The sequence below is a fragment of the Mastomys coucha genome, unplaced genomic scaffold (genome assembly GCF_008632895.1).
Source record: "Mastomys coucha isolate ucsf_1 unplaced genomic scaffold, UCSF_Mcou_1 pScaffold18, whole genome shotgun sequence".
NCBI classification, from domain to species: domain Eukaryota; kingdom Metazoa; phylum Chordata; class Mammalia; order Rodentia; family Muridae; genus Mastomys; species Mastomys coucha.
The window spans coordinates 79,694,739-79,711,435 of NW_022196900.1; the positions used below are offsets into that span (position 1 = coordinate 79,694,739).

The window sequence follows — 16,697 nt, forward strand, 5'->3', positions numbered from 1 at the left end:
CCCATAGAAGCAATCTGAAAATACCACACAAAATATCTAGTGAGATAAAAAACCTTTAACTCACAAAGGGCTGAGATGGAAATGCTTCCTTCCAGCGTTCTCATTGAACTTTCTGTAAGTTTCCCATGGAAAGTGTTACAAAAGGTGGTTATATTCTGCCCACTATTGATACTGTGATACTCACATTAGGGGTTAAAGGAACATTTGTTTCCTGGCCTGGGAATCGAGCTTCCAATTGTAACCTTATTTCAATAGGGAAATGTGTTCTGAATTCTAAATGAATTCCACAGACTTTTTGGAATACTCATTACTTGAGAAGTGACTCTGGGCAGGATACTGGAGATAGCCAAAGCTTCTAGTTCATTCTATTATCTTCCTTAAAAAATAATTAGATCCACCAAGTACCTTCTGCAGCCAGATCCTTGTCTGCTCCCTGTGATCTCCCAATGAGTTCCTCTCCCCGACGCTTCAGGGCTTCAAAGGATGGCTGCAGTTTCTCCAGCTCCACGGTGGCACTTTTATTGTCACTGATGCACTCTCGGATCTTGTCTACTTCAGCAGGGATCAGGGGCGGCATTCGCAGGCGTGAAGACAGATTCTCCAGAGTCTCCAACATGGGTTCAATTTTATCATGAAACTAAACAAGGTTGACTTGTTAGTCATCATAGTAATACTTCATCATATTGAAGGGCATGTGAGGGCATAAAGTGAATGTATAAACCTATTGTTTAGGATGGCCTGCGTTCAGTCTAGCACAATGGCTGTTCAGTCTTAGTTTTCTCTAAAAAAAACTGTTTTAGATACTGGAGCTGGCCCATCAGAAGGGGGAAAAAGGCAGTATTTATTTTGTGAGTCAAAAAATACTAAGTAATATACCAAAAATCAAACAAAAATGGTTAGTATTATCACAATACTTCTCCAACTCCAACTAATATGACGAGAAAGGGACAAGACTGTGAAACTGGTAAGAGTCAGTACTCAGTATCTCAGATGACAGTTGCATGCAACAGACTAGACAAAATTAGATGCCCTCGACTGCTGTGTACATGGATGGGAACTTTGTGGTATGCTGTCTAACAACCCACAGTGTGGGACAAAGGAAAAGGGCCATGCTGAAAGGTAAGAAGGAAGGCCAATGGAATGTTCACACTTCCTTGGTATTTTGAATAAAATGAATAAACCTGTAACATTTTTTATTTATAATTTGATGTAGAATTAGAAAGTGAGAACAGCACTGATGAGTTTTTGGAAAAAAAAAATTTAAACCAACTCTGGATTTAATATTGAGCAAGACTCATCAATGTTAAGTGCCCTACAAGAAAAACAAATTTCCTTAACAAAATCATGGTCCATCTCTCTTTAATGCCTATATTCCACCCCAAACAAGATGGCCACAATAAACTTCCAATAAATTTCCACAAGAGATAAGGGAAGCTTTCTTCCAGCTATGTCCTCAGCTCTCGGCTCTCTGAGAAATGGGTTCCCATGGGAGTGAGTGGGCACCTTACCTCTGTGATCTGCAATGGTGGGCGCAGTCAACACAACAATGGGATGAGGCGGTGTGAGGAAGACGGGAGCAGGCGGCAACAACACAAAGGAACACATTCCACAATGGGGTGAGATGGGACGGGAGTGGGAAACTTGAGTAAGTACAAGTATTGACCAAGAATACTGACTCAACACAGGAGTAAAACACCCAGACACGACAAACGTGCCACCAACAGTAATATATTAGTTGAGAAGGGTGCAGCTACGTGCTGTAAAGTCTACTGCTGGTGGATTTCCCTTCTCTGGTGTACTTCTCCCTTTGGATACATATTTTTTTCTGAACTTAAAGTTGGCTGCTCACATTAATGTGCTGCCATTCTAAATCTTACCATTAACAGGACCAGCTGGAACCTGACTTTTGTTAAGGTAACTACTGGTTTGAGATGTACAAAATTAATTTATCCTCAAATTGTCCCTGTTAAAGAGTCATTTTAGCATGAAGTTCTCAGAGAAACCATCAATAAACAATTACACATCCCAGCTAGGCTGCACTTCACCTCTCATACAGCGTCAGTGCACAAATGCTGGGAATAAATGCAAGTAAACAGTTTCCTGCTCTACAGATGGTGGATCGTCAACAGACAGCCTTTGCTTAGGTGAGTGTGCAGTTGAGTGTCCTAACATAGTTACACATACCTGAGCAGACTGGGACACAGCCTCATCCAGAGCCAGGGCCCGTTGGCGCACCTCATCTTTTATTTGAGCATACATGTTTTCTGCTTTCTGGTATTTTTCTTCGACCATTTTCCCTTCCTCAGGGTTTAGCTCCTTTAGTTGTGGACCTATTTTTAGTATCTTATCAATATGAGGTTTGTGTTCAGCAATGGATTCCCTTAGTTGCTATGGGAAGAAATATGAATTAAAATATGAGTAAAGAGAACAAGCAATAATCAATAAAAACATAAGGAGTGAGACCAAGAATGAGGATTCCTAGGTCATAACAAATCAAAAATAGCGAGCATGTTTACACCAGTTATTCAGATACTTTGATCAGAGGTAATAACTTTGAGAAGAACAAAAGGAGCTGTTAGAATCAGCAAGTCCTGGCTTCTCCTTGTATATGGGGAGTTTTGAGCTCCAGCTTTGTAACTCACTTAATTTCCCAAACCAGATCAGAGGTCCAATTACTATGGAAGTCATGTCAGTGTTTAAGTATGTCTCTGCATCACATTGCAATTTACATAGCTTAATATGTCCATACTTCAGATTGAGTCAGCAAGCAGGGTAGATTGAGAATAGCAATCACTTGGTAACTCAACCACTCTGACTTTGCTGCTATGTCCAGTTTATATCTTTCACTTAAAGAAATATGGGAAGGCTGGAGAGATGGCTTGGCAGTTGAGAGCACTGGCTGCTCTTCCAGAGGTCCTGAGTTCAGTTACCAGCAACCACATGGTGGCTCACAACCACCTGCAATGAGATCTGACACCCTCTTCTGGTGTGTCTGAAGACAGCTACAGTGTACTCACAAACATTAAATCAATGAATCAATGAATCAAACAACAAAAAAAAAAAGGAAATCAGAGGTGAACTTGTAGAAGTCAGTTCCCTTCATATAGATAGATAGAGAGATAGATAGATAGATAGATAGATAGATAGATAGATAGATAAATAAAGGAATAGTACTAAGGAGAAACCATAAACCAGAAATGAACACTTAAATGTGAGGCATTACTCATAGTCATAGTTTTAGTTGATACATCTACAAGTTTCTCTTTCATCTTAAGTGTAGGAGGCAAATGCTCTCTGATTAGTTCTTTCACAGCTCTTACCGAATCAAGCAGAAGGGCCATCCAGCCACACTAAATAATACCCGACAAGTCTCAGAAATATTGCAAATTTCCTTGATTTTTAGCTGGTTCTTTGTTTTTTCTTGTAGACTGGGGATCAAACTCTGGGCCTCAGGCACATGAGAAATATTCTACCACTGAGCTACACCCCAGCCCTAGTTAGCTCTTTCTTTATCCCTATACAGAAAAGGTATTTTAAATGTCTTTCTCATTTAATTTAACCTTTTGCTATCACCCAGCCTGAACTAGAACTTCCCTGTGCCCCAGGCTGTCCTCTAGATCATGACCCCAACATTCAGAACGCTGGGACTGCATGCATGTGCTACCATGCCTGGCTTGATAGCTTCTTGACATATCTTATTCTTTAATCAATTAATATTAAACGATGAAAATGTTAACATGAATTTTCACCATGAAAAGGAATTCTGGTTAGGAATTAACTTTGTACGTGAAACTCACCCTGTGGGCCTTATAAATGCTGTTCCTAGTAAGTTACATAGCCCCTTCGGCGTGCTCCTTACCCTCATGTCCTCCTGCTGCTGTCTGAGCTGCTCATGATCCACAGCTGGGGGAGGCAGCTGTACTATTAATGCCAGTGTCTCCTCAGCCCAGGGGCTGAGCTCTTCATATGTTTCCCAAAACTGGTTTACTAAGACCTGCGCTCGCTCTAGGCGAGCATAGCGCTCTGAGTTAAGCAGGCTAACAGCTTCATATTGCTGTATTAGGCACTCGGTTTTCTCCTATAAAACAGATAATACAAGAGAAAGAAAAAAAAAAGGATTACTGTTAGAAACATTTTTTTCCCATAATAAACAAAATGCAGGTATGTATAAAGGTCTCAAACAAAACTGTACACACAAACACACCCCCCACACAAGCAAGTGTTAAGAAACACACTAAATTAACAAAGATGGATTAATAAGAGTTTTTTTTTTAGTTTCCTCTTCATATTTAATTCAAATGTAACTATCACACATATGCATTATTTCTAGGATATGAAAAGTATGAATTTAGCTTAAAAGGTAATAAAACAGCACAAGAAAGACGTAATAAAAACAATCTTCTAGTGCTGGGTATGGTGGGGAGGCAGAGCCAGGCCATTTCTGTGAGTTCCACAGGAGCAAGGGCTCAGTTCCAAAAAACAAACAAAATAACAACAAAACAAAAGAGACAGTCAGCACACGCCTTTAATCCCAGCACTTGGGAGGCAGCGGCAGAGGCAGGCAGATTTTTGAGTTCAAGGCCAGCCTGGTCTACAGAGTGAGTTCCAGGACAGCCAGGGCTACACAGAGAAACCCTGCCTCGAAAAACCAAAACAAAACAAAAAAAAAAAGAGACACAACAATGAGACACTTGCCCAACAAAATAGGCAACCCAACACTGCAAAGTGCCAGCTTAAAAGAAAAAGTTTCTAAACATAACATTTATTCTTCAGATGCTTAAAAGGGACAGCTCAAAGAACAGCTCAAGTCTTTTTTTTCCCTGAGAAAAACAGTGCTTACCATGCACCTCGTGTGGTGCTTTTAGAGATCAGGTCAAATACAACACAGACTAGTCTGAGACTCGAGCTTCTCTTGCCTCTCTCTCAACTGCTAGGATTACAACACGTACCATTCCTGATCAGTAATCACAAAGTCCAGCAGGTAAAAGAAAAATACTTTTAAAACACGACCTTGTAGTTTCACTTTCAATTTACCATGACTAAGAATAGCAGCATGACTTAGGCCCCCTACACATATGTAATAGATGTGGAGCTTGGTCTTCACACAAGACCCCTAACTACTGAGGCAGGGGCTGTTTCTGACTCTGTTGCCTGACTTTGGATCTCCTTCCCCCACCGAGCTGCCTTGTCTAGACTCAGTAGGAAAAGAAGCACCTAGTCCTACTGCAACTTGACATGCCAAGGTGAGGTGACGTCCACAGGAGGCCTCCCCTTTTCTGTGAAAGGGAGAGGAAGAGGAGGGAAGGGAGGGGAGAGGGAAGGATTGAGATGATAGGCAGGAGGGGAAGCTTCGATTGGGATGTAAAGTAAACAAATAAACTTATTAAAAAAAATTAGCAGCATGAATAACAAGTGTAACTCACCTGCAGTACAGCTTTCTGCTCCTCTCCACATGTGCTAAAGATTTCACCACGGTGACTGAAGAGCTCATCCATTGAATCTTTGTGTCGAATGATGTCAATGGAGAAAGCCTTTGAAAAGAGAACTATGATTAAATCAGGAAGTGAAAGGACTCTGCTCTGGGCCTGTGCTGGTGAAAGGCCAGACAGGCCAAATGAGATTCCTAGCTTTAAAAATAAGTGTAAGAATGCTGGGCGGTGGTGGCACACACCTTTAATCCCAGCACTTGGGAGGCAGAGGCAGGCGGTTTTCTGAGTTCGAGACCAGCCTGGTCTACAGAGTGAGTTCCAGGACTCAAGAAGTATCTTAAAGTTTCATTTTACCTATCATCAGTGCTTATCTTTAAAACTGTTTTCTTGATGCTCATCATTTTGGTTGTCCACAAAACACTTTTCTTCCTAATTTATCTAGGAAATCACTAACTATTCTTTCTCAGATTCAAAGGCTTATTTATCCTTTTCCACAAAACAAAAACAAAACATACTTTTCTCATTCAATTCAAGTATTTATAGGTTAATTTCTACCATCACTTATCAAACCATTCTACTTAATCTGAGATGGTCACACACTCTCCCAGTCAGGACACGGGGAGCGCCTGGCTCTTAGACTTACCTTTTGCACCTGCAGCTGAGCAGTAGTCTGGTCTTGTTCTAGACGAATTGGACCAAGTGCCATCAACTTTCGCTTTGTTTCAGCAACCCAAGCTAGTTCTGCATCAGCAGCTTGCTCATACTAATAGAGTCAGGAAAAATGAACAAGTTATGTACAGCCAGCATCTCTTTCCTGCATCTGTAAATTATCCAACACAGAAAGGCCTGGATTTTCAGAAATACAGTTGTACCTCAAAAAGTAAATTCAAAACGGGTAACAATTTCATTAAGAATCACAAACCAAGCTATGGGGGGTGGGGAGGGCTTTGTGGCAAGTGGTAGAGCACTTCCTGAACACACATGAGGCTGTGAGTGCAATCCCCAGCACCATAGGGAAGACAGGGATGACAACACGTGACACTTTAGGCTAGGTGTGGTAGTGCATGCCTAGGATTCTCTCACTTGGGAGGCTGAGGCAGGAGGATTGAAAGCATGAGGCCAGCTTGCATACCTCGTCTCACAAAATTAACAAATATTTCAAAAGAGAAAATAAAATTACAAAAGGAAGATACAGAAAAGTTAGAATTCAACTTCTTCAAAAGAAGTTATAAAACTTAGTAGAAATAGCAGTTAGAATCTTTCAAAGTGTGCTTCTAATTAGAGAACTTTAACAGAGTGGTACTCTGCTGACCCTCTCCAACTCTAACACTAAACAGTAGTAGCTTTACTTACATTTATTATTTTGTATTTATTTTTTGGGACAAGGCCTTTTGATGTAACTCAGGTAACTTGTGATAACGCTCCTGCGTTAGCCTCCTAAGGGATTATAGGTGTGTGCCATCATGCCTGGATATAGATAGGTATTTAAATATCGATTTATAATGGAAATGGACAATTGAGTAGCGTTAAGTTGAAAGAACTTGCTCAGATGAAGGACAGGGCCTAGAAGAGCCTCAAGCTCAGTCATAAAACCTAAGAACAGCCTCTGTACAACTGTTGATCATTAGAGTTCTCTAATCTTTATAACCTTTTCTTCTATTTTAACCTCTGTTTAATTTAAGTTCCTGTGGTGGTTTGAAGAGATTTGCTCGTCCCCGACCCCCACCACAGACTCATGTGTTTGAAAGCTTGGCTCAGAGAGTGGCACTATAAGAAGGTGTGGCCTTGTTGGAGGAAGTGTGTCACTGTGGAGGTATCACATATGCTTAAGTCTGGCCAGTGTGACACAGACCCCTTCTGCAGCCAGCAGATCAAGACACAGAACTCTTAGCTCCTTCTCTAGCACCATGACTGTATGTATTCTACCATGCTTCCCACCATGATGATAACTGATTAAACTTCTGAAATTGTAAGCCAGCATCAAATAATGTTTTCCTTTGGGGGCTGGAGAGATGTCTCAGTGGTTAAAAACACTGTCTGCTTCTCTTTCAGAGGTCCTGAGTTCAATTCCCAGCAACCACATGGTGGTTCACAACCATCTATACTAGGAACTGATGCCCTCTTCTGGCATGCAGGTGTACATGCAGATAGAGCACAAACATACATGAAAGAAAGAAAGAAAGAAAGAAAGAGGAAGAAAGAGAGAAAGAAAGAAAGGGAGAAAGAAAGAGGAAGAAAGGAATGAAAAGAAAGAAGGAAGGAAGGAAGGAAAGAAAGGAAGAAAGAAAGGAAGTTAGTTTTCCTTCATAAGAGTTGCCTTGTCATAGTATTTCTTCATAGTAATAAAACCATAACCAAGACTTCCCTTTATTGGAAATGCTTAGGAACAGAAATATTCTTAATTTTAGAATATTTATATAGACATTACTGGTTTAGCATCTTCTAGATTTTGGAATACTTAACATTTTTGGAATAGAAGATGCTAAACCTATATTTAAAGGGAAAAGTAATGAACTGGACATGGTGGAGAAGGCCCATATCCTAGCACTTGGGATGTGGAAGCAAAAGAATTAGGAGTTCAGGGAATGTGAATTGGGAGACTGACAAGGCCACATCCCACTGTCTCAAAGTGTATGTGTATAGGAAGTGTGTGAGAACTCAGTTTCCCAAGCATAATACATTGTAACTGGAGATAACTGGCATTGATTAGGGAAAAACCTAAAGATAAATTGGGGATGTAGCTGGAATCAAAGAAGTCTTCATAGTTCAGACAACATTTGTTTATCACTGTGAACTCGAGGAATCACCCAGTCATGAGTGAGAGAATATGTGATTGTTATTATGGCATAATAATACGTGCATGACCAGCTGTGTGACAGTGATGCTGTAGGAAGATGATGTGCCCCTCCCTTCCCCAACCCCCAAAGCAGAAGGAAAAAGGGAAACATGACTCCTGTGTTTACTAAAAGATTCCCTTTTGGCTGGCTGTGCTATTTTGGTTTGCATATTTGAAAGAAATTATAGTTCTTGGTACCTTTCCCCTTGCCATCTAATGCTAAAATAGTGGTGCTGCACACCCAAACCCCAACTTTCAGCAGGCCGAGGCAGGCAGGTTTCTGTGAATTTAAGGCTAAGATGGATATACATAGTGAGATCCTATATAAGGGAAGTGGAAAGGCAGGGCTAGAGAGATATTACAGAGAGGTTAAGAGCTCTTTCAAAAGACCTGGGTTTGGTTTACAGAACCCATGTATTGGCCCTCTTCTAGTTTCTTTAGTACCAGGTATAAACATGATGCACAGACATATGCAGATAAAACACCCACACATATAAAAGTAAAACAAGGGCAGGAGAGATGGCTCAGTGGTTAAGAGCACTGACTGCTCCTGAGTTCAAATCCCAGCAACCACATGGTGGCGGACAACCATCCATAATGAGATCTGATGCCCTCTTCTGGTGCATCTGAAGAGAGTATACTTACATATAATAATAAATAAATAAAAAGTAAAACAAATGAACAAAACCCCCAAAATAAATAAATAAATAAACAAATAAATAAATAAAATAGCTTTAACATGGGACTCTTCTTGCAAGTTTTTCTCTGTAGCAAGTGGTTGAGTATTTTGGTTTTAATCTGGATCAAACCTCTTCCAGTGTTTCCCATTATTAAAGTATGTTTGTTCTATTTATTCTGATCTCATTATTTTTCTTGAGCCTGTACTTATGTATGTTATAGCACTGGACACCACACATATACCCACAACCGAAAACACTAGCACACAGCATTATCAACATTACCTGTTGTGATCTCTGAATAGCAGCATCAATTTCATCTACCCTTTGTCCAACAGTGTCACTGACCAGTTTGTACTGCTCGTTGGCATCAGATACAAGTTTATCCAGTCCTTCTCTGGCTCTCCAAGGCACCAGCTCTAGGAGAGCATGGCTCACCTCATTCACTGTGTCCAACACCAGCCTGTGCTCCATGACCTCCTTCTTCAGTTCCTAAGGAGGGAAAGGTTTTCAGGCCATGCCTTGCTAAATTAAGCCCATCAGCAGCAGTGTGTGCTGGGGGTTGGGGGAAGCCTATCTCCGACACACATCCCAGCAGGGCACTGACCTCTTTCCCTCAGCTTTTTTCTCTGCTTCACATTTTCAATCATTTTGAAACCTGACTTTCAGCTTAGCTGATGCTTACAACATCTGCAAGATTTGAGTCACACTGTCTGTGTAAAACAAACAGTGTTTCTTTCTATTCTTAATGCTCTAACTAGGGCCATTTAACATAACAAATACCCACATAGAATTTCTGGGCATCAAGAACTGCTTTTGAACCTGCAGCAGAATCAGAACTAACTACGAAGCACCTCCCCATTTATCTCCTTTCCTCGCTTTGTTCTTGTTCTTTCCCTTCCAGTGCTCTCATCCATCTTGCCTCCTTTCACTTTGTCTTGTGGTCTCCAAACAGTGACCCCTTTAGAGAATGAACAGTGGAGGTGAATTATATGTGACACAGCAAGCAAATTTCCTAGACACCTAGAAATTGACTTCTTTCTTCTTCAGACTACAGTCTTATACTCGTCTGTATATAAAATCTTGTTGTCATGAGTCCATGAGAGAGAAAGCAGGAGTACGTTTAGTTCTAAGGTAAAGGTATGGAAACATGACTCAAAGAGGAGACTTCTTTTCCTGTTACAGTATAAAATGATGGCTTACCTTCTGTCTTTGCTGAAACTGGGGTATTTGTTCCCCTGTGGGAGACTGTCCTCCACTGGCTGCCAGCTCCTCCTCCACCTCCCTCAGCCATCCAGTTAGCTCCTCATATGTGGAATGGAACTTGGTGGCCAGCTGCCGGGCTTGTTCTAAAGTTCTGAGGGCCTTGGAGCTAGTGACCGTGATGTCGGCATAGCGGGTCTTTATTCCATCCAGCTTCTCCTGGATAAGTAACACCTCCTCGCCTGTGAAGAACCACACACCACTGTTCACGAAGGAGCTCTCAGGACGGAGATTAAAGGAGCCCTTAAATCCTGTCTTTAAATCAGGGCTTAAACTTCACAGACTCTTGGTATGTCCTAACTTCACCTAATATCCCAAACTGAGGGGAAACTGGATATGGAAATGAACCCTTAACCACATAAATCATTTCTGAGATTAAGCTTGAAATCCAACTGCAGGTGTTTCTAAAACTTTACAGACAATGCTGGTATTCAATATATTAGGAGGTAGGAGGAACTGTCATCTATAATCAGATGTAAGACAACTAAGTCTTGTAGTTTTCAAAAGATTTAGCAGAAAATGAACATATTTCCAGCTTCCATGGAGTATACACGCCAATATAATCAGCGGATATCAAGGCTCCCATAGGTCAAGAAGAGTGGTTAATGCTGGGTGCTTATGATCTTTAAGAGACAAAGGTAGGGCTGGCAAAATGGCTTAGAGGACCTGGACTTGGTTCCAAAAAGCATATGGCGGCTCATATCAACTTGTAACTCCACTTCAAGGGGACCCAATGCCCTCTTCTGGCCTCTGAGGGCATGGGGTACACATGTGGTGCACATATATGCATATAGGCAAAGCACTCAAAACATAGAATAAAACAATCTCAAAGAGGTGCTAAGAAGTATACTTTTCAAAGTACCTGTAGTTTGTTTTAGAAGAGCCTGACCATTTTTAATAGCTTGGTCTACATTCTTCTTTCTATTAATAATCTCTTCATTTAAAGCCTGAAAGGAAAGAATAGCATTAATTTCAAATCTACGGCACAACAAAGGGAAGAACTCTGAGAGCTTTAAAAGGATAACACCTAAAGAGATTCGTTAGCAGCTCAGTTTAAAATCTGATAGTTGATTCTTTTATGTATCTCTTTGGTTATTCTGTTAAAGACAACTAAGAAATGCTCTATAGGCAAGCTCTCTTTCGTGCTAGATGGAAAAGATTTAGGGTTAAATCAGCTTTACCAATCAACCGATATCAAACTTGAACACAAGAAGTTTAGAAATGAAATATAACAAAAGTGCCCATTATGTTTAAAATAAAGAGACTCTCATAAAGCAAACTGAAGCATATCTGGAGTTAAGAACAGGGACTACTCTTCCAGAGAACCTGAGTTTGATTCCCACCATCAAAAGGCAGCTGGGATCCACGTCCACACAGATGTGACAGGTTTGGCCTCTGCACTGACACACACATATACACATGGACACATAATTTAAAAAAGAGCAAAACAGGCATATTGTATGATGATACAGAATTTCTTGGATTTCAGAAATATCAAGTTACAAGTACATGATGAGATTAGAGATACCAATCATACCATATATAGATATATGTGGTTTTGTTACAGAATGCTCTCATCTGCTCAAATGAAAACCTGCTGATCCATTGATATAATGACCCAATGTGCAATTGAGATGGACCCTGCCTCTAACCTGTATTATGTAGACTCATTAGTTCAGCTTGCTAAATACAAGTATTTACTCATGGACCTATCCAAAAAGAACTAGTACTTGGCAACAACTCAACTATGCACTTATATGTATAAATATACTATGCACACAATAAAGTTGAAGTGTTTGGAATGAAGGGAAAAAAGAAATTAAAAGAAAAAGAAATGAAAAGAAACACATATCAGAATGACAAAATAATTCAGTAACATAAGAATGAAAACACAAATACCAGGTGTTCGGCATGCTGTTTCTGCAGGACATCCTGTCTGTAATCCTTTACGAACACTGTACTGAGCTTGTCCTCAACCTCAGCCAGCCAATTGAGCACCTCCACCTCATCCTCCCCGAACAGTCTAGCATTGAACAGTGCCTGCTCAAGCAAGGATGCTTTTCGACAGCACCGCTCTTGAATTTCACTGTATCGGGCCTGCAATGAGTCTAGCTTTTCTGACAGGATGCCCTGTTCTGCAGGACATGTCAGGGAGGAGAGGGACTGCCCAATTTTAACTGCCTGGTGCACATCTGTTGCATGGTTTTCTATTTCTTCCTCTAGAGCCTGGAAATCCAGATGAAAAAAAATGAGTAACAAAAAAGTAAATGAAAAACAAACATGAAACAGTGAATAACAAATATCAGAACAAATTAAAATAAAAATTCACCTGCTGCACAGCAAAAACAATATGAAAAGTAACATATAAACTGTTTCTCTCCCCTAAGATGTTCACTTATTAGTCAATGTCTACTTTACTTCAACCCAATGTACCTTTTCCAACTAATAAAACAACCTCATCCTAAACTAAAAACTCCACAGAACATCTTGTAGAGAATGCTGTAGCTTCTCAGTCTCTACCTCTGGTTCTGTCCCATCTATGGCAGCACCTTCCTACCTTGTGACGAATAATCTGCTGATGTATCTTGGCAGTCTGAGTGCCAACAGGTTCCGAGTTAGCAAGCTTTTTCTCTGTGACAGATAAGAACTCAGAAATAGGCTCAGCTGTCTCATGGAATTGTTTAGCCAGAACCAAGATATCTTCCAGCTGTTTTTGCCTACACAAATACAGAGAACAAGTTGCTCAGGAAGAAAGTCACATTACGAGTCATGTAGTAAAAGAGCAGTCTTTCCCAGGCATGGTTTAAGTGCTCATAGTAAACAGAACGCTCGTTACTAGGCAGTACTACTTTGTGGTTGTAAGAATTTTCACAGCATCAGTTTCCGTGGATCTTCTCTAAGGTGGGCAGGATAATTGTCCCATCATTAAATGCAAGCTAACCCTGACGGCTTAGACAAAGACTTATCTAATCCCTCAAGAGTAGTCGCAGGTTAAGGATGGAAGGAGCTCTTCTAGCACTCTCCCTCAGCCCACACTGACATATCAGAATGTGATGTATCATGTGCACCACCTGAACACAGGGCTACAACAAAAAGGACTTAAAGGAGCCCCAAATCAACTGTTTTCATGTCTTATCCCTGTATGTGAGTTAAGAGAATATGAGAAAACCAAAGTAGTTTACTCTAGTGAGCTAAAAGTCCCTCCCCAGTTTCAAAACTCCAATTAGGCTTCTGACAATTTCAAGCCAAATTTAAGACAAACACACACATACTTTATAGGTCATTTGGAATCTTAAATTCTATGTAATGTTCACATTAACCTTGGGTTTTAAGTATACCATAAATTAAAAAGGAGAGAGGAAGCTGTCTTAGATTAAAACAAACAAACAAACAAACAAAACCCAGAAATAAGCAACAGACCTGTATGAGCACCAAATTAGTAATGAAAGGTCTTAACGTTAGGTTTCGAGAACGGACTGAATGATGGCCACTTTAAAAGGCCTGGTACTACCGGGGCATGCAGCTCAGTAGAAGAACTTTTGACCAACATAGATGAAGTCTTAAGTTCAATCCTTGGTATGGGGGTGGGGTGGGGGAGGGACTGTGTCATGTATTTTAGTAAAACTTTACTTAACATTTCCTTTATCCAAGTTACATTTAGCAAGCCTATTTTATAAGAAAATACCTATCTCTTGAATGCCTATATATTCAACAGTATCATAGATTAGCTTAGGATGAAAAAAAAACCCATCAAGTATCAGTGTAAATTAACAGAAAACAGACATGTCAAGTTTAAATTCTGACCATTAAAACACTGTTTATATATGTGAAAGGAGAAAAAAAAAACTGTCTCAAAACCTCAGTCTGTCAGCTGGCTAGAAGGCAAGGAGTCTGCATCCATTACTTTGAACAGCAACTCTGAGGCAGCACTGCCCCTACTCACATCAAGCATCTCTGATCTCAATATCTGCGAGCAATTAAAGCTCAGTTCCTGAGAGTGATATGTGGATTATGTCTAAACACTTATTCCCCATCAGTAAAAGCCACTAAACATTCTCCAAAGCAATACATGAATTATCCAAGAGCTTGAAGAGCACTCCAGTGGACGTAAGCATACCCGGAACAGAACAATCCTCCTAACACATCCCACATTCCTTACCTGGCTGCTGCCTTGTTGAGAAGCTCAGTCCATCTACATTCAAGACTCTCCAGTTGCCCAGTGATTTTCTCTCTGTCAGCCAGCTCAGCTGACTGGGCTATTCTGCCTCCTTCTGCTTGAAGCATATCCACTGTGGCTTTTCGATCATCTAGGAGTCGCTGGAGCAACTGTGGCATGTGTGTATAGAGAGAAAGGAAAGTAACAACAAAGGGTCATTTAAAAATAACCCAGAGCTGGGTTAGTGGTGCAGGCCTTTAATCCCAGCACTGGGGAAGCAGAGGCAGGTGGATCTCTGAATCTTGAGGCCAGCCTGGACTACACAGTTGAGACCCTATCTTGAAGAAAACACAAATCACCATGATGAATTTGAAGCTTAACTGAACAATGCATTCTTGACCCCCAAAGAGTGTGATATAGTACAGTTCCTGCCATGCCCACTCACTTCCATTTTTAACTAGTACCATGGCTGTCACCATATTATTGACAGGTAACTTCCTTTGAATTAAGAGTTAAGTACATTTGCCAGGAATGGTGGTATAGACTTTTAGTTCAAATACATAGGAGGCAGAGGCAAGAAGATCTCTGAGTTCAAGGCCAGCCTGAGCAACATAGTGAATTCCAGGTCAGCCATAGAATCTCAGAAAACAACAAGCAAAAAAAAAAAAAGAAAAAGCACACAGAAAAATCACTAGGATTTGAAATGACAGATATTTTGATCAGCTGAAGGGAGTCATTTCAGAATGTATTATATATACATACATATATCAAAATACCATCTTGTATGCTGTAAATGATATACAGTTTCATTATATCTCCCTAAAACTAAAACTAAAAAGACAAAACATCTTTTAAGACAAGCATGTTTTTTTAAAAAATATATATCCATTGGTATACATTCATTGTACCTGATTGTTTTTGAAACATGATCTATCCTATGTAGTCAAGGTTAGCCTGAAACTCTATTAAAAAATTCTTCTACCTCAGCTTCCCAAGGGCTGTTTTTGAAGACATGTGTCACCATGTTTGGCACAAAATAAGAAAAATTAAAAACGACTGGGCAGACAGAGCTCAGCTAGTACAGTGCTTGCTCACCATGCAGAAAGCATGGGTCTCATCCCCAGCATTGCATAAACAAAGTGAGGTTTACACTTGTGATCCCAGCACTTGGGAGGTGGAGGCAGGAGGATCAGAAATTCAGTGCCATCCTCAGCAATATAATATTCCAGGGGCTGGCGAGATGGCTCAATGGGTAAGAGCACTGACTGCTCTTCTGAAGGTCCTGAGTTCAGATCCCAGCAACCACATGGTGGCTCACAACCACCCATAATGAGATCTGATGCCCTCTTCGGGTACGTCTTAAGACAGCTACAGTGAATTATGCTGGAGCGAGTGGGGCTGAGAGCGGGGCCGGCAGAGGTCCTGAGTTCAATTCCCAACAGCCACACACATGATGGCTCACAGCCATCTGTACAACTACAGTGTACTCATACACATAAAAATAAATAAGATAAATTTAAAAAATATATATGTAATATTCCAGACCAGCCTAGACTACATGAGACCCTGACTCAAAAAAGTAAAAGACTGTTGAGTTCCAAGCCATAAAGACATTTACTGTCCTCCTCTCCGTGAGGTGTGAGGCGTGTGTGTGTGTGTGTGTGTGTGTGTGTGTGCCTAGTGCTGATAAGCAGACCTGACATGCTTCACTAAGCGTTCTCAGCATCTCTGACTACGTGCACAGCAGCTGTGACGCATAGGGTTTAGTACAGTTAACAGTAGATGGGAGAGGGAAAGGCATCTTCGGCAGCACAGCCACTGGCAGGGTGCTCATACTCAGTAGCACAGCCACTGGCAGAGTGCTCATACTCAGTAGCACAGCCACTGGCAGGGTGCTCATACTCAGTAGCACAGCCACTGGCAGGGTGCTCATACTCAGTAGCACAGCCACTGGCAGGGTGCTCATACTCCTGGGAAGCATTTTAGTGACACTCACTAGGACTCTCTCACACAGCAGAAGGTATGGGGCTAGTTGGAAAGACAAAGAGGATAAGTAGGAAGAAGAGAGACAAGAGAGGGCAATGGAGTGTGAATGTGATCAAAGAATAGTATGTACATGGATGAAAGTGTCATAATGAAACCCATTATTATATATAATTAACGTGCTAACATTAATCAAATAGGACAAAAATAGACAACTCATATATGACATTCAACATTATTCTAAATATTGCTGATCTTACAATATGACACATGAACAAGTGTGTAACTTTCTCAATCTAAGAAATGCCAGAATAAACCAGTGAAACTCAATTTCCACTTTTCTTCTCAGGAGA

The 16,697-nt window shown here is 40.7% G+C and overlaps 1 protein-coding gene across 22 annotated transcripts in view; it reads right to left on the minus strand.

The window, feature by feature from the left end:
• The window catches only part of LOC116096585 (microtubule-actin cross-linking factor 1), a 353,064-nt gene that overhangs the window by 35,223 nt on the left and 301,144 nt on the right, over positions 1-16,697 (minus strand). For 17 of the 22 annotated variants that reach the window (XM_031378560.1, XM_031378576.1, XM_031378561.1 and 14 more), the window contains 12 exons: positions 14,365-14,531; positions 12,763-12,922; positions 12,105-12,431; positions 11,068-11,152; positions 10,146-10,387; positions 9,228-9,434; positions 6,073-6,192; positions 5,424-5,531; positions 3,860-4,078; positions 2,185-2,388; positions 1,509-1,517; positions 406-637 (listed from right to left, as the gene is read on the minus strand). In XM_031378560.1, the coding sequence (XP_031234420.1) occupies positions 406-637; positions 1,509-1,517; positions 2,185-2,388; positions 3,860-4,078; positions 5,424-5,531; positions 6,073-6,192; positions 9,228-9,434; positions 10,146-10,387; positions 11,068-11,152; positions 12,105-12,431; positions 12,763-12,922; positions 14,365-14,531 (2,080 nt within the window). The remainder of the gene's footprint in view (positions 1-405; positions 638-1,508; positions 1,518-2,184; positions 2,389-3,859; positions 4,079-5,423; positions 5,532-6,072; positions 6,193-9,227; positions 9,435-10,145; positions 10,388-11,067; positions 11,153-12,104; positions 12,432-12,762; positions 12,923-14,364; positions 14,532-16,697) is intronic. The other 5 variants (XM_031378580.1, XM_031378575.1, XM_031378574.1 and 2 more) reach the window with 3 other exon arrangements.